Source organism: Melospiza georgiana, chromosome 2 (genome assembly GCF_028018845.1).
Source record: "Melospiza georgiana isolate bMelGeo1 chromosome 2, bMelGeo1.pri, whole genome shotgun sequence".
NCBI classification, from domain to species: Eukaryota; Metazoa; Chordata; class Aves; order Passeriformes; family Passerellidae; genus Melospiza; species Melospiza georgiana.
In genome coordinates, this window is record NC_080431.1 from 72,422,850 (window position 1) to 72,443,410 (window position 20,561).

The 20,561-nt window shown below is 39.2% G+C and overlaps 1 protein-coding gene across 2 annotated transcripts in view; it reads left to right on the plus strand.

Annotated features, from left to right (window-relative positions):
- Positions 1-20,561, plus strand: part of NOX4 (NADPH oxidase 4) — a 100,000-nt gene that overhangs the window by 39,269 nt on the left and 40,170 nt on the right. For both annotated transcript variants that reach the window (XM_058018413.1, XM_058018414.1), the window contains exon 12: positions 2,949-3,009. In XM_058018413.1, coding sequence (XP_057874396.1) covers positions 2,949-3,009 — 61 coding nt within the window. The remainder of the gene's footprint in view (positions 1-2,948; positions 3,010-20,561) is intronic.

Sequence of the window (20,561 nt, forward strand, 5' to 3'; positions counted from 1 at the left end):
ACAACACCAACTGGTATACAGGAGGTTTCATCTGAACCTAAAAGAAACCCCTCTTTTTCTCTGAGAGTGGCACAGATTGCCTGGACTGTGGAGTCTCCATCCTTGGAGACCTTCAAAGCACAACGGGATGCTCTCCTGGGCCACCTGCTCTTGCAGACCCTGCTCTGGCAAGGGGATCAAAGTAGCCAATCTGCACAGGTGCATTCCAGTCTCAGCTATCATACAATTCTGTGATTTCGTGAAGGTTAAATATATAAGAGAATATTTTAATTGCACTTCAGTACTTATTGCCAGTAGTCTGTTAATGAATAACATGGGAAAATCTACCCACTTTCATGATTAAACTTCTGAAAAACTGTCTGAATAGTTTTAAGCTGCTAGAATGTATTCTCCAACAGTCGGGAAAAAGCCACTGTTTAGAGTCTTAATTGTGTTTACAGAGATAAAAGAGGTAAAATAAGTGTTCTGTGCAGTAAAAATATGTAAATACAAATTTCAGAGTTAAAATTATAGGCAAAGTCTGAAACTCAGAAGAGGCCTGTGGAGATCATGTGGTTTGACCTTCTGGTGCCAGGGCTGTGGATGAGGTTATTTAGTATTGTGTGAAGGTGAATTAGCAGGAGAAATTATACCATTTCCCTGGCTGCCATGATGCAAAACACTTTTCTTATATCCAGATGAAATTTCCCCTGCAACAACTTGTACTCCTGGGTCTGGTGTCTTGTTGCCATGCATAGTTCTGAAGAGAATGAGCACCTTCATCTTCTCTTTAGCTGTTTTTTAGTTATTGGTAGACAGACATCTCCCCAAGGCTTTTCTTCTATGTGTTACCTGGGCACATTCCCTTACTGACCCCTCTTTGAATGTCAAGTTATCCAGTCCTCTCACTGCTTTGGTGTCCTTTGCTGGATCACCTGCATTCTTTCTCTCTTTTAAACTGGAGGAAATTCACTCCATGTAGCCCAGATAGGCATGTTTCTTCTGGTAACATTTAGCAGCACAAGGAGATTTTTCCAGAACTCTATGAGGATGTCTCATAGCTAGTTATAAGTATCAAAATAGGTTTCCTAAAGTCTAAAGAGAAATAAATCTCACTTTTATTGGATAATTTTTCAGGGTAGTGCAGAAAAGAGTTAGTCATAAGAGAGATGACTGAGTATAACAGATTTGAAGCTATTCTGGCAGGAGACAAGGGGTATTCTGCCATTAACTTTGTGGAAGCAGGGAATAACAATTTTGTAGAAGATGTGCTGAACTGGGACTGTGGATAGTTGGACTAAGAAAATCAGTCCACCTCCTGTGAAATACAGAGAGCCCTGGGGCAGCCCACAGTCCAAAACCCTACAGAAGCCTCCAGAACAGACTTTTTTGCTGCCAGTATACACCTTCCCACCTAAGAGACTGCTTGCTTGCTTTTATATGGAGAACTAGTCTTGAAATTTTTGTTGAAAGATGCTGCAATGAGACATAGCAAACACTGGCCTCATTGTGTGTTTGTCTGCATCCCTCTCTTGATGCTGTTTTTCTTTGGAGACTAAGACTTGCTAAAATAATTGGGACTCTGGGTTTCTGTACCTCATTTTTGTAGGAAAACTTGGAATATAATAAGGAGTTACATAAAAGTGTATCTAGTAATCAGTCGTTGTAAAAGGAGTGCTCTTCCCCCTCAGGAAAACAGAGTGATGAGCTGGGACTTTGTATTCCCTATTTAGTTTTTCCAAGATGTAGATAATACTAACCTTTTGCCTGTGTCTGCTGCTAAATACAGAACTGACAGGAGCTGATTCTCAGCTCTGGGGTCAGTGGCTTCACAGTACACAGAAAATATTATCTCGGGAGCACTGATGGCAAAGGTCCAGAACAGAGCCAGGAAATATCTTCATAAGCATGGTGCATGAGTATTTGGTGTATGGATTCTCTTCCTGCCCCTTCTTATTTATAATATGGATGTGTTCTTTGCATTTAAGCCCTCCCCTCAAAACTGCTGTTTGTCTTTAGTAGTAGAAAAAAAAAAAAGGGGACAGAACATCATCTGTTGGGTGTTGGTTTCATGATAGAGCTTGGATTGATCATTAACAGGTTCTAAGAAAGTCATCAAAACTCAGGAATAATATCTCTTATCAAAAAGAAATCAATGGTTTTGGTTTATAGAAGGAAAGCGAAGTTTTCTTGATGCTGCTTTTCCTGTTTATGTGTGCATCATTTGAATTACCTGCAAAAGCTGTCCAAACAGTGCATTTGAAATGTCCCTCTAGCAAGGAATGAAAGTTGGGGGGGAGGTCCTTAGCCCTTGACTGGAGGTTTTCAAATAACATGGTGTAGATAAGATTTTAAGTGATAACATTCCTGTGTTGATAGTCACAATCAATAGCCTTGAAGTGGGGGTACATGTGTGGAGTGAGAGAATGGTGGCTGCAATGTGATTTTTATGACATGCTATGGAATCTGGTGCTTTTCCTTTGCAAACTGAAAGGTCTTGTGGATTGCTTACAGTTTCCATTTAGAAGAAAGCATCAGTTGTATGAGAATGGTCAGCTTGAAAACGTGGGCCTTGACATTCAAGAATCAAAAGTCTCTTAAATGCCTTAAGAATGATGGGGCAGTTCTTAATTTGGAATAGTGTGTCAATAGTAGAGGAATACTTCCATTGTATTGTTGGTATCCTTGCTGAGTACTGCTTAGTGAGGTGTCTGTTTCAAATCACATCGGCAAGCAAGCATCCAGACTCCTCTGTGACCAGAAGAAAGGGTTAAGTCTGAAGGGATACTTGGCATTCTTGGCTTCTCCAGCTTTGTTGATAATAGACTTGCTTCTTTGAGGGTACAGCTGCTGGTGTGGCTGCTTAGGAACAACCTATTAACACCAGGTTCTGTCTTAACAACTGTACTTTGAATGCATTTTTTTTTCTGTTTCTCAGAAGTGGTGCTTAATATATTTAATATTTTTAGTGCCCTACAGATACCAAAGCAACGTTTGGGGTCCACCTAAAAGTAGTAGGAGACTGGACAGGTATGTAGAAAACCAATTCCTTTTCAGAGACAAATGCCTTTACTTGAACTGTTCTCCCTTTCTGGCTTCTGCACAATTGTTCCTTGACTGTGGTGCATTCTCACCAGAGATTGTTCATACTTGTTTTCCCTAAGTTGTTTTTATTGCATTCTTGATGCAATCCCTGCTTTATTCAGATGTACTGTTTCTTCAAGTAACATGTTTTTTCTGCTACTAACTGATCTTCTGCTTGCACTGTAATAATTTTCAGCATTTTCCTCCATTTCTGCCTCTTTCTCTTGTTTTTGGGTAGCCTGCTACCCCTGTGCAGTGCAGTGCCTCTGTACATAGTAGTGTCTGCAGAAATGCGCAACTCCCAGATAAGCGGATTTTGGTTCCAGCAATTTGGATGGCAGCCAGGTTAATTAACGCCCGTGGTCCACTGAGATTACAGGTTTGCTTTCATGTTCTTCCATGCTCTTCCATTGCTCTTTGAATGTCCTCCAGACCAGGGGTGTAAGCCAGGATTCCCTGCAGAGGAGTAGGGCAATTTGGTGCTCTCTGTGACAGTTGTATACTCTAGTGATAGTTGTCCTTATTCCATAGTGTCTGACTTTGTTCTTGCTCAGCATAGCATTTCCTTGTAAGGAAGACAGATACACTGCAGGGTCTGGTTCATTTCTTATGAAGAAATGTTCTCCATGTTAATTTGTATCAGCTTGTGTGTTTGTGGAATTGAGTCAAATGAGCTTGTCACCCTAAAAGGGATTAGACCAATGCAGAGATAATAAGTCTGTGCATATTTGTTGAACTTTCTAGTCTGGCTACATACTTGCCTCTGCAAGACTTCAATAGGCAAAGGCTGGGAGAGCAATGCCATATGCACATGTGTTCCATAGTCCCCCTGATTTTCTCTCCTTGCTTGAAATGTTGGCCAGATAGGGGCAGATTAGCCTCTGGTCTGCCTCAGAATGATGGCTCTTTTGTTGGTAAGTATCATTCTTACATGGGAGGTGACAGTAGGCTATTTGGGAAAGTGGGATGGAGAAGTACTAGCTAAATGATTTTTCCAAAAGAAGTGGCATCTTTACAGTTTTCTGATTACCTTTACAGTTTTCTGATTCACACCTCTGTGGTGTGAATTGCTCTCTTTAGGCATTTATGTATCATTCTCCCAAGTCAGCATCTATAGTCTCCACTGAAAGGAGGATCTGTCTTGGTTGAGCTGTGTGATATTCAGGAACTGTCACATTACAGAGACCATTTCTTGTAGCAGTTTTGCTAAACAGAGATATCTCTCCCACTGTCAGATGTGCTGTCAAGAAGCAGACAGTTTACCCAGCCCTTGGTGCTGCATCAATACCATGGAGCCCTGTTCTCACTCATTCCCTTAAGCCCTGTGACAATTAATAGTCTCTAATCTGCTGAATGTTTGAGGAAGGATTATTATATTTGCCACGTTCCTTATTATCTTTCTTAAGCGTGCTCTAAAGGCTGCTTCTGCAGACAGGATATTAGACTGGAGGAGTTTTTATGAGACATACTGTCATTTGAGCTCTTTTCATGACCTATTCTCTCAGACTTTATCCTATTTATTAAAATTCTCTTTTGTATCACCATCTCCCATTCCTGACAGTTTATACCTGACACCAAAGAGACTTTACAATTTATTTCAGAGAACTCAATTACAAGCCTAAATTAAAAGAATGCAAGAGAGGTGCAGATATTCCATGAAATGCAGAGAAGATCTGATTAGTTGAGGTATTTCTCCTCTGGATAACTTTAGCTTCTTTAGCTGCCTGCACCTGGGAGATGTGGTGAGGGAACATTTCCTGCCACTAGCTGTAAGGACAGGAGAGGGAGTGCAGAATACTGGCAAACCAATTCTGCAAGTTGTTTCGGGTCAAGTCTCTTAACAGTGTCCCTGACTGATATCTTGAAAATGTAATAGAATACCTTGTGCTGTAGGTTGGGAAGGCAACTCAATGTCAAGAGGAAAGGGGCAATAGTATTTTCAACTCCGGATGAGAAGTTGCTGTTGATAGTAAGTCATTTATTGCCCATATCCCAGTGTGTATAATTTTAGATTTCAAATAAAATAAGCTGAAAGAAGCAGCTTTAGAAAAAGCCAGTCATTCCAGAAACAATGCTTTGCATAAGAACCAATACTTAGTAGATTTTCAGGCAGTACTGTTATTTGCTTTTTAAAACCAATTATTTAAATAATGGAAAGTGTAGGACAGAAAAAGTAGGTAAGAGAGGAAAAAGCTACAAAACCAGTAGCTCTGAGACCTCTGCAAACCAACTCCCAGTCTAGACCCCCTGTTTCATGCTCCATTCAAACACAGTGGTGCTGTCTGAGCTTAGAACAGCTGAGAATCTGCCCCCGCCCAGAAGCTGATTTGGATAAAACCATAAATTTCCTTTCCATTATGTAAGCACCCATATCCTTTTCCAGTACAAATCTGAGATCTCCTATTTCTCACCCATGTTGTGGTGGTATTAATAACTGTATAGTGCTTAACTTTCATGTTCATTCACAGAAAACAGACGCACAATCACTGGTATTGCTGTAATGTGCCCTCAGATGCCTTTGGAGCACATATTTTCATCTGACATGATTCCCTTAGCTCCCTTTGTAGACCTCTGACCTGTTTATATGTCTGGTTTAGGATAAGACAAGCCAGGCTCCAAGCATGCCTTTTTCTCTTCTTTCATTGTAAAGAGTATGTCTATATATCTCTATATCTACATCTATCTCACTGCCTCAGAGGTAGGTAGTTTAGTTCATTGGCATTTAGTTCATTAGTTGCGATTTTTCCGATGTAAACATTTCTAATTTGATTTTTCATTCCATATTTTGCCATGGCTATTGTGAACAGGGGAACAGCTATCATAAACCTTCCTAAAAATGGGTTTGTGATTATGCAATTGCTGTCCTTGTGCTGACTTGTGAGCTGCTTAAGTCACCACCTGATGTATTAACAGAACATTCCGTGGCACTTTGCAAACTGTGGCCGTGGAACACAGTTGGACAGTCAGGACTTGGCTGCCCAAGTTAGGATGTGTTTACAGTGGCTGATCATGTGTGGTGATTGCACACATGCAGGTTGGTTTAGCCCTGTGGTGCAGAGCTGAATCAGCCTGTATTCCTCTGTGGCTTCCTCAAGCTGAGCTGGTTGGGTGTTTATACCCTGCAGTAACATTGAGGGTCCTGCAGAGTCTCATGCATGGGTCAGAGCTGTGAGATGAATGGATGAGCTAAAAACCTGATCTTGTTACTGGCTATCCCCTCTAGATACCCATTTTGTTCTGCTTCTCTTGATACCTGTGGCCATCTATTTTTTCTTTAGCTTTGAAGTAATTGTTGGCTTAGTATTTACAACACAATTTTTTTCAAGGTTTTTTTCTTGTCCCACTTACTGTTTAGTTTGTCCTCAGCATTGTCATCTATCAGCCTTATGTCTCTTCTGTCCTTGCTGCTGCCTCAAGTACTACTGCTTGTTTAGTTTTAAAGTTGACATTTCATCTGGCACCTCTGGAGGGAAAAAGAGAGGCCATGGGCCATGCCTCGCATCCAACAACTTGACAGCAGTGGAAAAAGACATGGCAGTGTATCAAGAAAATGTGTCTCATTCACTAGACAAACTTGAGGGTGTGAGACAGAAAGTGATATTGATGATGCAGGAATAACAGGCTTCAGAAGCCATGCAGCATGTTTTTGTGGAAAACAAATACACAGCACTCAGAGGTATTAAGGTGAGGTGCATGCCTTAAGGCAGTGAAATATTGCTGTTATGTTGCAGTGTGTTGTTGGAACAAATTGATGTGGCACCATGTTTAGAGCACTGATGCTGTTCTATGCTCCACAGTAATTTGTATAATTTTTACCTAGTAGTGACACCATCCTGCTGTGCAGTTGTGTATGTTCCTGGAGACATTTTCAAGGCTTGTTCTGAGCACCGTGATATTTATTGTGGGTATGCCGTAAGAGCACTTGAGTACCACCCATTAAATCTGAGAGTTCTGTCACATAGACATGTTGTGGCACCAGGAGGTGGTGATGTGTACAGGAACTGTCCAGGTAGAGCCAGAACAGGCAGATTATGGAGTACTGATGTGCTTCACCCTAATAAACTCCAGATCTCGTCTGAAAATATTTATCTTTGCTTCATTTTTTTTGTTACAGATGAGGTTATGCCTGGTAACTGGCTCATTCAGGTATAGGTGACCTTATTTTACAGGGGACATGGCATAATGGGAATTTTTGTCACATATTGTCACAGTCCTTTTTCTGGAAGGTCCAGCTTTGAAGCAGGAAGTTTAATAAGGGAAGACCAAACAAACCATTTTTCAGTTGAAAACAACAATTTTTCAGAGCATGGCAAATGTATGAAAGCATCTTGTTTAATTCCCTGTGAATTAAAAAAAGAATCTTGTTTAATTCCCTATGGAGTAAGACCTGAGACAGCAAACAGTACACACCCCAAATTACTTGTTTTTAAGCAGAAAAACAAACAAAAAAGTAGGGCAGTTCTTTGGGATTTTGGCGCCTGATTAAGGATTTTTCTCACATTGACCAGAAGAAGAAACTGACACACCTTTTAAGTGCCTCTGAAGGAAGAATGATCTGAACATTCTGGTCTGGGGGAGTTTGTCAGGAGTATCTGCATGACCATGTTAGGCTCTTGCAGCTCCTGATTTATGGGATGTCTGAAGCATCCCAAGGCTATGCATTCCTGTGCTTACCTGGAACATCTCATCAAATGTAGGATCTAGCAAAGAGGCAATATTTTAGGTTCAGTAACCCTGAGAACAGTTTGAGATGTATAGAATGGCTCACTCAGTCAACATCTCCTGTATTGTTAGTGGACCTTGATTCTGACTGAAGTCATGTGTGGAACAGAAGATGACAAGAAGGAATAATCAGACTATAAAGTCTGTCCACAGGAAATGACAAGGTTGTCCCAGGTTCACTGTAACTGCTACTGAGTTTCTTTAAAAATATCTACTCACTGGGGATGAACATTTGGTCAACTCTTGCTATTACCTCAAGCTCTGTTTGATTTGGGCCTTTTCCACCCCATAGTAACATTTTTTTGTGTTTAGTTATTCCATCAGATTCCTGGCAGGGTGTAAAGGTGTTAATGACGTGGTGCTGTCAGCTGTTCCAGCAAAATCTGTGTGTGGTTTTGGAAGAACAGGACAGAGATGAGATAGGTGTTATTTTCCACTGATAGATTTTTATGACTAACAATTTTTGTATTGTCAGGGAATCTTACTTACACTTCTGAGGAGGATAGCAGAATTGAGTGATAAAAAGGTTTAATTGTGTTTCCTTGTAATATAATTTGACATTAGTAATAAAATAATTCAGCTGCATTATTGGGAAGTTAATATGCCTTAACAATATGATTAGCCGTAGTGTACCGTAAGGAATACTAATTTTATTGTTCATTGCCAATGATGTTCATTATTTATTTTATTTATTCCTTTAAAAAACTCAATAAAAGGCAGGATTAAGAGACTGAAGAAAAAGGATAACAGATTTAGTTTACTGACTAAAAGGGGTTGAAAGCCCTTTTCCTCTGATTAAACAACTAATGCTGAAGGTGAACACATCTGAATTTTTGGCTCCAGACCTGGATTGTTTTACATTAGTTGAACTCCAGCTGACTTAGTACCAAAAACAGTGTAACTGTTCAATCCAATTTGAAACTCAAAATGAGTTTTCTGTCTAGAGGGGGAAAAAGATATTTGGTTAAGAAAGTTACATTGATGGAAATTTTCTGCTACACAGAAGTCCTTTCTTGGTGCATCCTGTTATTTGTAAACTTCCACCTTTTTGCATATCCCAGGCACTTTTTAATCATGTAATGATTATAGAAAATGACATGACTCGATGTAAATTTCTTTTTATCCTTGGATACATTATGCACTGGATGTGTGGATGTAGGATTTCTTGTCATGCCTCAGACATTTTCAGCACTGTTAGGAGCTACAGGAGTGAAGCCTGTGGAGTACATTTGCATGTACCAGCTGATAGAATCAGAATGAATGTAGGGGAAAAAAAGCAAAAACTCTCTACTTTGAAAATGGAATTATTAGAGTGAAAAGCTCTAGGATATGTATTTGAGTGGACTGCCAGGCATATTTCTGGTTTTGTAATCACTGTGTGCTGTGTTTGCCTACTTAAGGAGGCAAAGTTGCTGTTCTGAAGTTGCCTTTGCTTCACCATTTTTCTATTAATGTCTGCTTAGGGAAGACTCATTCTTATATAGTTTCTGTGCAGAGGTACACAGCTGCTTCAAGCACTGAATATACAAAGTTTGGCTGGATTTTAAGGGTCCTTTGTGTGAGCATGGTTTCTAGAGAAATACAAGAGTTCACATCAAAATACCAGCTCTTCATGCATATCTGCACTTCCCTGGGGCAATAGATTCTCTTAGATGCCATCCAAATTCTGCTGAAGAACCGCTGCCAAATGTCTAGCTTTGTTCCCAGTTTATTGTTACTTCTCCCTTGGGGACAGAAGAAAAAAATAGACACATTTCAGATTTGGAATTTTGAGTTACCACAATTTAACTAAAAATTGTTGGTTAAAATATCTTAAAAGTAGATTTGAAATGGGTCTTTTTGGGATCCTTTTCTAACAGATTGTAAAAATTGCCATAGTTAATGAAGGAAAATCTATTTCAGCTTTAGAACATTAAAAAAATGGAAAAACTTGTGTAGGAACTGTAGATATTTATAAATTTTATGATCAGAAGGAACATTCATCTTTACATGCTCCCAACTCCTGCATGATGCTTGATAGTTCCTCTGAATAATTTCTATACAGAAGTTATATTACAACCTTGGGGTTTTAATATTCTGCAGAGTTTTCAGCTTCAACCTTTCATGGGCTCTTTTTGTACTCTGTGAAAATGAAGCTCAACTTTGTGATGATTACATAAGTTAGTGGGTTTTGTCCCAAATTTTCCATTTTTTCCTTTTCTCTTTTTGCTGTTTTCCTCATTTCAGCCCAATAACCGTTACTAGGAAATGTGTGTTCAATTTAGTTGTTGCCCATTTGTGTGCAAATATGTACAGAAAATGAACATGGCACCTTTGAACCTTCTGTTTGGCTACCTGTTGTATTAAATCTGAGTTTTGATACCTTGTATTTGTCTGGTTCTTTGCTTCCTGCACCCCCTCCACTTCTGGCATTCCCTCAAGATACAGAAGAGGGATTGCTTTTCAATGGCACTCTTGTTGGTTTGGGCTCTGGTGTGATTGAAAGTGTAGCTCTCTTTTGCATGAAGACCACCAGTAATGGTAGTAGTTGAGCTGTCACTGTATTGCACTTTATTCCTTGATCTCTTCTACCTGTCTATTTATTCCTACTGGTGCTTGGATTGGAGGGGAGAGACGGGCCATCGCTTGCTCAGAGTTTGTGCTGTGTTAGCACTTCATTCTGTGGGAGTTGATTAAAGCTCCCACAACCTTGCAAATGTCATTGTGATCAAATAACGTGGTCAAATGAGGTTTCCTATTTTCACAACAAACATTATATAACTGCTTATTGGCATAATATTAGCTTTGAAGTTCTAGTTAGGATATCCCATCTCCTTTATCGCAGTATTTTTTCTTTAAGTATATTTACTCCATTTTTTGCCAGCTGCATGTCCTTACCCTGAGTTTCAGTCATCCTTGAAACAGCAGTTAGCTGTTCCAAAATGCCTTTCCATTCCAAAATGCATTAAAATCAATGTTGCTCTTATATGTGGGAGGCAAATCCTACACCCCAAATTTTATCGACGGTTCCCTACAGTCCCTTGCAACTCAGCTTTTCATGTGCCACCCCATCCTGTTGCTCAGTCCTGTCCTTTTGTACATGCATAATTTCTCAGATGCATCAAATACAAGCTGAAAAATTTGTGTTTCACCATAAGGAAATAGTTTGTGATCCAAGAATTTTTAAGGGCATCTTGAAACCACAGCTCTCATTTGTCCAAGTCCTCCCCTGGAGAAGGATCCCTTTAAATCATAAATATTAATAATAAAAATATGCCACCAACCACTTGTATCTAGTGCAAAAATAGGTGTATGTGGTAGCCTCAAAAAAGTTGACCTTCTTAAAAGAAAGCAGTCAACCCAAACCTCAGAACTTGCACTGAAAGCATCATGTCATGAGAACTGGCCAGCAGCAAGTTTCCACAGCTTCTCCAAACAGATATTTTTGTATGTGCTGTGAACAGAAGAGCTTGGTTTAAAATATTTATGGCTACTCATTTTATATAAACCACACACAAAAATACATGCTAATTCCACCTCTAAACTCAACTTTGAACCACGTGGTCTTATGTCTCAAAGTTGGGTACTCCAGTGCAGAACACAGAGGTGGAGGCAAGTTCCTCGTGGGAATGGGGTCAGACTGCCAGTCCAGTCCACGTTTTAATATAAAGGCATCCCTTTATGAGTGTCAGTCCACTAAATGATTTTTGTAATTAAAACTCTTTTTTTTTTTCTTTCATCAGGTCCTTAAATTGCAAAAGGCAGTGAGGCAGAAATGCTTTAAATATAATATACGATAAAGTTTAAGATACGGCAAAGTAAATTAATTGCTAGTGCATCCCAGTTTTGAGGGAGACTTGAAATGGTGGCTGCTACATGCTGAATGTGGCATTTCTTTGAGACAAAGGACTCAATTATCTCAGTATTAACTAAAGTGCTGTGAGGAGAAACTGTAGGGGGTAATTTGTAGCCTGGAACTCACTTTCCAAAATGCAAAGGAGATTGCATAGTGGTACAGGGAGTAGACTGTGCTGTGACAGCAATAAATAGCCCTTTGGCATGTAGTGCAGCAGCTGATGGGCAGGGCGCACTGTGTATTTTGTTTCACTGATATTATAACCCACATTTCTGCAGCTCTGGCATGTTCCTGTTCTTCCTCTTTCTCTTTCTTTAAAACTTTTTTTCCTCAAAGTGGGGACAAAGTGTCAGAGCTTCTTTCAAGAAGGATACCGTGACTCTTATTAATATAGTTTGTAACATTTGTAGCAGATAAAACCAAAGTACGTTACAATGACATAATCTTTCATGAGAGGGAGGTATTCTAGGAAGGAGTAATATCTTTCATTAGATCAGCTGAAACAGCTGGAAAAAAACAGGTTGTCTTCCAGGTGTGCAGTGCCTTCAGCAGGTTTGACAAAGAAGCAGGGAAGTCAAAGCAAAGAGAAGAAATAACATTCCTGGCTACTTTTTAAATCAAGCTTTCCCTTCAGAAATGTGAACAATAAAATTGCTTAGTAAATGAATAAAATATAAAATGTAACACCTATTTTTTAAAATAAAAATAACTTTTTAATAGAAAAATTCTAATTGATTTTAAAAGGATTCATATGGTCAAGAATACTGTCCGAAAGCCAAAAATATCACTTGTAAATGCTCTCCCAACCTCTTCTTAGGATTTGTATGTCTCCAGCTTTCTTTATCTACTCTTGGCTGTGTTCCCAGCTTAGGGTGTATTTGCTGTAACATGCCATGGTCTCACTCTGTCCTGTGGAGACGCACAATCACATCTTAGCAGAGTGCAGTTTCTGGCAGGGAAACTAGGAAAAGAGATGGGTATGTGAGAAAACAACTATGACTTGCCTGAAGTACTGCATTTGATTTATATATACATGCCCACACATATCCCTAAACTTTCAGCATTTGGGTGTGGTTTTTAAATTTTAATTTTTTTTCTCTTATAATCTCAATATCCTTGATAAACCACAGTTTGATTGGAAATGTTTGACCATCTACAAAGAGTAAAATTTGGACAATGGTTTACATCACTGTGTTCTTAGTAATTTGAGGGTAAATTCTTCTGTTCTGCATATAGAAGCTGATAATGAGTGGATGACTGCTTAATATTGTGACTTACCTGGAATCAGAAATTTTTTAAGAAAAACTATTAATAAAACCTAAAATTCTGTAGGGAACACCATGATCATGAATAAGAGAGAATGCCTCTCTGCTGGGAAGAGAGCCTGGAAAGTCTGTGGATCCAAATAAAAATATTAGTGGTTTTATATGTATTGGAGAAATAGGCACTCAGTGGAGATGACAACAACTTCTTTCAGCGTTGAAGGAGGATTTGGGGGAGAGGAGGAGTTTCAGAGCTTATTCGATATTTTGGGTATTGCTCAAGTGTCTGCTGTGAGGATTTTACTGTACTGTCAGTGTTAACAAGTACACCTACAGCCTCCAAAAAGCCTCCTCATGTTATATGAAATTAAAATAAATCAGTGGGCAGTTTGTGCTCTTGACTGCAACAAGCAGCTTTAAGGACTATCTCCTGTCATAAATTTAACATATTGCCTTGTTCATTAAATGCACTGTAAGTGCCATTTCCTGAAGGAAAATGCCACAGACACCCACGCACATTTCAGAGTCAAAGCTGTGGTGCTTGGCTGTGCTTTACCAAGTGACTGGTGCCAGCCTGACAGCACAGGGCTTTCCCTCAAGGATTTCACTTACACTATGTCAGCTGAGTGTCTCCTCAGCTTAGCTGTGACTGGTTTGAAAAAAGCAAAATATTTAATTAAAGACATTTTTATAATTTCTCTTATTTGATGTTTTCCTTTTTTTAATGGGTTGAGGAGATTATGCTAATTGTGCCCTGTTATTAACGAGCATGGCAAATGAAACTTTCTCAGCGCAATTTCCAAAAAAAGCAGTAATTCCTTAATCCAAAAACTTGTTAAGGAAGAGTATTTCTTTAGAAGTGTCCCATACTTCCCAGCATATATGCACCAGCATGTGCCATGTCTGCTTGAAGAGGATTTTATAATTTCTGTGCTGTTATGTATTGCTGAGTTTGTAATGGTAAATTGATGTGCTGTTATATGCCGGGTCATGACTGGTAACTGATATCTAGTGATAGTTTATACTTACAGGAATTGGCAAAATCACTTTTTCAAATCAGGATGTGCCAAGTCATTTCCTTACAGTGATGTGATGAACTGTTTGATCCAAATCATGCTAAACCACTTGTTTAGTGGTTATTCTCTGTTCTAGGGAATAGTTATCAGTTTTAGTATTGCATTGTAAAATTTTTCAGCTTTACGCTCCTGTTCAAGGCTGGGTGTACTTTTTCTGTTGACTTGAGTAATAACAGACTTTCTGTCATGTAAAAACATTTCTATTTAATATATCATTACATTCATAACATTATTAGTTGAAAGATGGAGGTGACAACCTCGTAGGAAATCCCACAACATATTTTAACAAAAGTCAACACAAGGGCTAATGCTAAGTCAATAAATACAAGTATTTGTAAGTAATTATGAATTAAGAATAAATGAAAACTACCCAGACTAGGTTATATGTAATAATTTATATTCAGGCAGTTGTCTGGCATAAGTTCTCAAGAATGACTTGTCTAATTCAAATGTAAGAAGAAATAACAGAATTGCTCACATCAGGGTGAAATGAAACCATGCTTTGGATCCATTTTCTGATACACTTGTGTGCATTACATTTTATCACCCATAAAAAAAAAAAAAGGAGATAAACAGTATTTAATGGCTCATTTCATTTGTCAGTCATTCAAATTATTTCCTGCTAAGGTTTTGATATGGCCCTTTGAGAGATGTTATAAGAAATGGAGCCTCAGATGTGATTAGATCTTCGGAAAAAATGTACATTTTTTCCCAGTGGATCATCCCCAGCTGACTAGCAAAATTTATACAGGAAATAGAATCCAGCTGAGCTCTGCTCACGTTATCCTACGTAATGCTTCAGTGTAGCTGGTCCTTTCAGGGAAGAAGTTGTGTGTGTTCTCTGAAAGAGACAGGCAGCTGACAACACAGGGGAAATGATTTTTAGATATCGATGGAGTCCCTTAGCACCCTGTTTTTGCTTTTGTTTCTTACTTGCAGCCCCACTGTTATTTCTAGCTGTCGAGTTCAGCTGAGTGTTTGGCTGGACAGGCATTTCCCACCCGGGGTGCCTGTCAGCGCTGCTCACTCCCAGGGCTGTATCCAGCACAGTGCAGCTTCCCCTCTGGGAACAACTTAGCACCTTCCATGCGGGTATTCACACAGCCTGGCTGTGAGCAGGGCCAAGTCAGGCCTGATGATCCCCCTCTAAGGTCAGCTAAGCCTTGGTGATTAGCAGCATCACAGGGCTCAAGGCTGCTGTTGGAGGGATGAGGGTTGGGCCATCTCTACTTCATATTCCAAGGCTGTGAGTGAAGGTGAATTAGCAAGGAAACTGCCATTCTCTTTCACAAACTCCTTTTTTCTTTGGCATTCTCATTCTCCTCCCATCCCTGCCCCAGGTAAGAGAAGGCAGTATTTAACCTGTCCAGTCTGTCTGAAGCTTATTGCAGGGCAGTGTCTTGCCCCTCATGTCTATCAGCTGTGCAGGCAGTTGGCTCCTAACCAGCTGTGGCCCTCTTGTCAAACTGACATGGGTTTGCAGTTTTGTCCAAAGGTGGCAATGAATGGGAACAGCACAAAATATTGCTATTTATATTTTTTTCACAAGCAGACCTCCTGATTGTGTCCTAGAGTCATGGAATGGTTTGGGCTGGAAGGGACCTTAAAGATCATCCAGTTCCAGCCTTGGAGATGCATAAAACCCAACTGAACATGGCTATGAGCAGCCTGTTCTTTCTAACCATGCTTAGAGCAGGATTAGATTATCTCCTGAGATTTCTTCTGCCCTCAACAATTCTGTGGTCCTCTACAGTTATTACATAGTAATTTATTTTCATATTTGACAGTAATGATGAAGTTATGTCTGTATAAGTCAGAGGCTTAAATGGTCCCATGCTTAAGTTTAAATTGTCACCAAATAGGAATAGGCAAAAGCCCAAGAATGTGTTCACAGTTACTGGTAGTGGTTTTGTTATGGTACAAAATTTCAGTCTTGGATAGAAATTAATTCCATTATTTTTTGACTGCCATATTAATCTGTCTATTGAAAAGTTCTTGTCACTTGTTCAAATGTGTAAAATATGTGACACTTGCAAACATATTTTTAGACTTGGCTAAAAATACCGGTGGATGTATGCATGTGGGTATGTGCTGGTGTTTAATATATTTGGTGACAAGCTAATACACATGGCTGGCAGTGATGAGACCATGGCGGCCCAAGAATAACACTTTGGAGTCACAATAACTATTTCCATGAAGACATCAGCTTAGTGCTCAGCAGCACTAAAGAGAAAAATTATTAGGAGCCGAGTAGAGAATAAAGCCAAGGAGATGACTGTGCAGGTGGTGGGTGTTTCTGTGGTGCTACCAGGACTTCAGTCCTGTGTGCAGATCTGGTCTTCATCACTCAGACATGACACTGGCCAGGGCTCAGGAAGGAATGGCAAAGATGATCAAAAGCGTGGAGAGGCTTCCAAACGTGGGATAACTGACTCTTTAGCCTGAAAAAGATCTAATTCAGGGGAATATAGCCATAGTCTGCAAAATCATGCATAATGCTGAAAGAGTGGGTGGATGGAGCCTCACTGTTCACAGTTTCTGCCAGTATCAGAGTTTTTGGCCATCATATACAGTCAGTAAGATTTCAGAGCAAACTTAAGGTGATGAATCTTCATGTAATAGGTGAGAAACACATGGAACTCCTTGTCAAAGAGTGCGGAATGGATTAGGTTTACATGGGGACTGGGCAAGTATACATTAAAAAGGAATGTAAGAATTTCTTATTAGACAAACCACGTTAGACTCAGGAGAAGCACTGGCATAGAAAAGCTCAAAAGCAGAGGGGTCTTACCCTGTGATCATTCTTCCATAGATGTATCCAGAAATGAATCCAGATATTAGAGTAGGGGGGCCTTGGTGTGAATCAGTACAGCCTGATTAATTGCACCTTTGCTCAGCCTTTTAGAGGCAAACCCTTTGGAGATGTGCAGAGCTGGATAGTATTGCAATAATTGCACATCTGGATAGTAGCTCCATTTCAGTGTTAAAAAGTTCCATGTAGCTTTTGGAAGGTCTGGCTTTCTCCAGTTTCTGTAGCAGATTACAAGTTACAAAGAGAGAACCAGTTAAATCCTCCTGCTTTGCGTAGTTTGAGTGTATTTTTTTTCCTTTTTCTATGAAATAAAGACTTTCTAGAACAAGTGTCACTACATTATCTTAAAGCCCAAAAGGCTATACTGGTGCCTAATCATTTCTTCTGTCTTCTTGTGAAAGAGGAAACTACAGCACTAGTGAAGGAAATAGTAGTTGATCCTCCCTACATTTGCTCATGGGGAATTCAAAAAGCAAAGTATAGCCCTTCATGGCTACAGGCAGCAACTGTAGAATGCAGTGCTATAAAAAAATCTGCATAAATAAGTTTTCCTTCAGAGCATATATTTATAAAGTATTTTTTAAAGTAGAGGTTCTGTGTTGTTTAGAAACTGTGTTTTACTGTGGTACTTTGTAAGAGCTGAGCTGTGGAAAGAGCTTTACTGTCATGACAGAAATAGTCTTCAAATATAGTAAGTATCTATCTCTAAGGCAAAAATTCTTCCTTGACTAAAGTTCCTTGATTATTTTGAACTCCAGCAGTCAGCTAATTACCAGCTCCACTAGGGAATTGCTGTGTAACCTTTAGAAGGATTTCTAACTCAGAAGCATTTTCTAACTTAGTAGTGGGCATCAAGACTGCTTGACTTTGGTGTTGTGTTCTATTCTCTTCCCTGGCTTTCTGGGAAACCCAGGTCTGGCAGTGTAGCTAGCAGGCATTCTGGGTCACTCAGTGATGTCTTGTCAGGTCAGTCGTAGAAAATGCAGCCTAAATAAGGTCCTCCACATCTCTCCTCCCTGTTTTGAAACAAAACAAGGGATGCTTTTTCCTTCCCATCATTTATCTTCTTACCTTTCAAGGTTCCTGGGACAAGAACTGCCTTTTTCTCTTTTTCTTCATTGGCTGATACAGGGCCATATATACCTAAATTATGCAAGATGTGTGATTATAGTGTAAATGAGGGAGATCTAGTTAGAAATAAATCCATCCAAGCTAATTTTGATGTAGCAGTTGTGACAAATTTAAGGACACAAGAAAGCACCTAGAATTCCATCAGGGAAAGGATTTGCCAATTCTGAAATCAGAGAGGGAGAATGCTTTTGAACTGGTAGGCACACAGCTAGAGAAAAGAGAAGGAGCTTTTTAGGGTGCAAAGGCAGGTTAGGAGAGAAAGCAGGGCATACAGAGTCTTTCTTTAAAGAAAGGAGGACTATTCCACATGTCTAGAGTGACTGGGAGTTCACTGCATATCTGTGTTATAATTAGTCAAATTCCTATTCCCCCCCCTCACACTCTGCTTATAAACTAAAGTCCTGTAAAAGAAAATGTTGAAAGGAAGGATGATCATTTTATTCATCTACCTTGGATCCACTTGCCTTTCTGTAAAGGCTTCTCTATTTCCCTTAAATGAATATAAAGAGCAAAGGGTTTATATATAGTTTTCAACTTCTTGAGTTTTCACTAGTTTTCAGGGTTTTTCAGTAACTCTGTAAATAATGACACTAATTAGTCTTTCAGACAACTGATCAGGAGGGAAGGAAATGGTGATGAAAAATAGGAGAATTAAACTCTGTGAGGCTTAATGGACTGAGAATCATGGAAGTTCAGTCTGGTCAAAAAGCCTGTCTCTATCAGCAAAATATGTATGTTTCAGGGAAATTCTGAGGCTGATGATGTAATAATTTTGGAACCTTTTGATCATCAGCATTAACTCATCATCTTTTTTTTCCTCCCCTTTTAATCTGATGGAGGATATTTGTAGCACTGACTCTTCAAGAGGAGAGAAGTGATAACTCCTTAATTTCAGGAACTTCGGCCATTAATAAGCCACAGGTCAAACTGAAATATCAGACATTTCATTTTTATGCCATCTTGTTGCTCATCATTGTTTTATAGCCCTTAACTGGCAAAGACTTCTTCCTAATTGCCTTTTATTTTTACAACGCACTGCAGAACTACTTATGACAGCTTTTCCAAATTTACGGAGCTTGAAAACAAGTCATATTAGTGGATTTCAAATCCTATTAAATTATCATCAACAGTTTTAAGAAAGCTGACTTATTTTTAAATTTATTTTGTTTTAATTACTGCAAGCTGGTATTCGTGACATGGAAGGTGTACAAGCCACTGTGAATTTTGCATAAAACTGGGTAGTTTTTTTAGTTTGAAATTGCAGGACCTACAAGTGTCCTTGTGGTGAAAGGTGGAACTGATATTTGTTTCTCAGAATGCAGAAGAGGTAATTATGGAAACATGACTACAAAATATCCAAATGTAGAAGAGTGTCACTATGGATAGATCATTTGGTGGTCTGATGAAGCTGTTCTGTTCTCCCACTCTCTGGTTGCTTTCTCATCACCTTTCTTTTTATGCTTATTAACTTAATTTAAAAAAAAATCCATAAAACTAGTATTAATGAAATCCTTATCCTGTTAAGCCAATTGCCATTGGTGTTACAGTGTTCTGAACTGACCTTTCTTTATTAGTGGTTCAGAAAATGGTCCAGAGGTGTTGGGTAAAGGTAGTTGGGATAAACAAACCAGTAATGGCTCAGACTTCAGGTATATAGTGCAGTGACCTCATAGCTTCATACCCATCAAACTCTGAAGGAGCAGGGATTTGATTTTCCAAGACCTTTGGAATTCAGCAGAGTGAAATTACAGTGAAAGTGATTTTGCTGTTATTTTCCCTAAGATATTTTGTAACAAGAAGGAGTGACAAAAGACTATTGCAAGACCTGACTTTTAAAGTCAAACCTTACACAACTGCAGTGTGTGACTTTTGGTATAATTTTTGAAGTGCTAAAGCAGTAAGACCTTCAGGGATGTGACAGCTTTGAAAAGGAAAGCCAGTGCTCATTGTGCCACAGCGTGTTTCTGTCTACAGAATGTGAATAATAATGTGTTTTAACTCACAGGGACCGTCTATAGAAATTATTTTTCTCCACTGTGAGAAGCCCCAGATATTAAAATACTGCAGAAATTTCCTTTGTGTCTCTTTCCACTTCTGTAATATATATCCTGGCAGAAGGAAACTTGACTGTATAACCAGTTTGAGTGACCTTCAGACCATATGCCCATTCTTGCTCTCATTTTTCTGACATTACTGTCAACTCACCATACTGAGCACAACTCCATTCTGTTTGAGAACAAATATGGCATTAATCTAAATATTTTAAAGGGAAAAATTCTCTTGAAATGCATCCTTCTGTCCTTGTAGATTAACTGGCTTGGCATTAACATGTATTACCATAAAGATGGTAAGGGTATTTATAACTGAGGTTCCCGTAGCTGACTTGTGAATATGTTATGCTGGGAGGGAGAGGAGGAGCAAAAGGTAGAACAGAGAGAAGAAAACTTAGATAAAAGACAGGGAAGAAATAAATATATAGGATAGGTTAAATCCATAAAGATTCCAATGGCAAACTTTCTTTTCTTTAGAGTCTGCAGTCTTCCTGATTTAGGAGGACAGGGCATAAGACTGTGTTATTGCAACCAGTCTGCAGTCATCACAGGTAACTAATTATGCTACATATTTAGCTAAACATGTATAGTCTCAATGAGACTGCCTAA